Source organism: Plasmodium gonderi, assembly GCF_002157705.1.
Source record: "Plasmodium gonderi DNA, contig: Pgo-contig_1269, whole genome shotgun sequence".
NCBI lineage: Eukaryota > Apicomplexa > Aconoidasida > Haemosporida > Plasmodiidae > Plasmodium > Plasmodium gonderi.
The window spans coordinates 731-2,391 of NW_021629642.1; the positions used below are offsets into that span (position 1 = coordinate 731).

General features: G+C 26.6%; 1 protein-coding gene across 1 annotated transcript; it reads left to right on the top strand.

The window, feature by feature from the left end:
• Positions 1-491: 491 nt before the first annotated feature.
• On the top strand, positions 492-1,614 carry PGO_004685 (tryptophan-rich antigen; the record flags this gene model as incomplete). Its single annotated transcript, XM_028691524.1, has 2 exons — positions 492-560; positions 727-1,614. 2 exons carry the CDS (start codon positions 492-494, stop codon positions 1,612-1,614), a joined length of 957 nt encoding a protein of 318 aa, XP_028547325.1.
• Positions 1,615-1,661: the final 47 nt, after the last annotated feature.

The following is a 1,661-nucleotide window of genomic DNA, read 5'->3' on the forward strand; positions in this document are numbered from 1 at the left end:
GTTGAATAAAATAAATTATTAGTGATACTTTAAAATTCCTTCAAATATTCGCTAAACAATTTTTAATTAAGATAAATAAGTATACATTGGTATTTATTTTAATCTACTTGTTTTATTAACGTTTAATATACAAGTTTTCTTTATTTTTTGAAGCAAAAAAAAATATCCTTAATATTCTTCAAATCGTACTTTTTACTGTTGTTTTTATTATTATTTTTTTTTATTTTTTTTTTTTTCTGTTTATTTTTGTACAGTAAATTATAAATATTAGTATTATTAGTATTTTTTTTTTTTTTTTCTGTTTATTTTCGCAGAATAAATTAGAAATATTAGTGATTAGCATTATTATTATTTTTTTTTTTCAGTTTATTTTTATGGAATAAATTAGAAATATTACTATTATATTAGTATTATTAATTTTTTTTTTTTTTTTCTTTAACTACCTTCAAATTTGAATTATATATAATATTATAAAAATAACAAAGTTCAAAATGGTTTCAAGCATATCAATTACCCTTCTTTTGTTATCCTCAGCCCTTTTAAACAATTCATTTGGTGATGTAAGGAAGCAAAAAAAAAAGTGTCAATAAATAATTGTATATATAAATAAATATGCCATACATATATAATATAACTTATATATATGCCTAATCTACATTACATAACAATTTAGTAATAATATTTTTATTTTCCACAATTCCCTTCTTTCCCCTAATCATTTTAAAGGCTGCACAACAAAAGGCAAAAAAAGTCAAACCAGTAGCAACTAAAAATGCCGCTGTAGCTAAAGATGCAGCTGCCAAGAAAAGTGCAGCATCTGTCAAGCCTAATGTAGAAACACCAACCACTTCTACTAAGGAAACAAAGAATGATGAGAAAACTGTGCCAACAGATCCAAACGTATATGTAGAAGAATGGCAAGTTAAATCATTTGACTGGAAAATGAATGAATTTTCTAAGTGGCTTAATAAAGCTGAAAATGATTGGAAACAATTCCAAACTGTGCTAGATGAGGAAAGAGCTAAATGGGTTGCAAATATGGGAGATAGAGAAAAAACCTGGATTGAATCAGCAGAAAAAAAATGGGAAAATTATAATCAAAGCTTGGATATCGAATATAAGAGCAATATTTTAAGAAAAGCAAAAGAGTGGAAAGAAGCACAATGGAAAGACTGGATTGAAAAGAGTTTAAAGAAGTATATCACAGAAGACTTTAAAAAATGGATGGATGGACACCAAGCTAGCTTAGATGAACTACTTAAACTAAACTGGGATGAATGGAAAAGACAAAAAATGTTAGAATGTGGCTCTGTAGGTTGGAGACTTAAAGAGGATAAATACTGGATCAGATATACTTTTTTTTACTCCAATGTTGAAGAAAGTCTACCAACTAAACAAATGAAAGAACTTTACGAGATATGGAAAATGCGTACCAAAGCAGAAAAAGATCAGTGGAATAATTGGACAGAAAAAATTGAAAAGACTATTATATTTAAAGATACACCTGCTTGGGCAACATGGAAAAGTAGCAAAATTGCCATCTTCAACAAATGGTTAAATGAATTCACTCAAAAATTAATCACTCAAAAACAATGGACAAAATGGGTCAAATAAATGATAGACCGTTAATTAAGTCAAAGTGAAAAAAAAAAAAAGAAAAA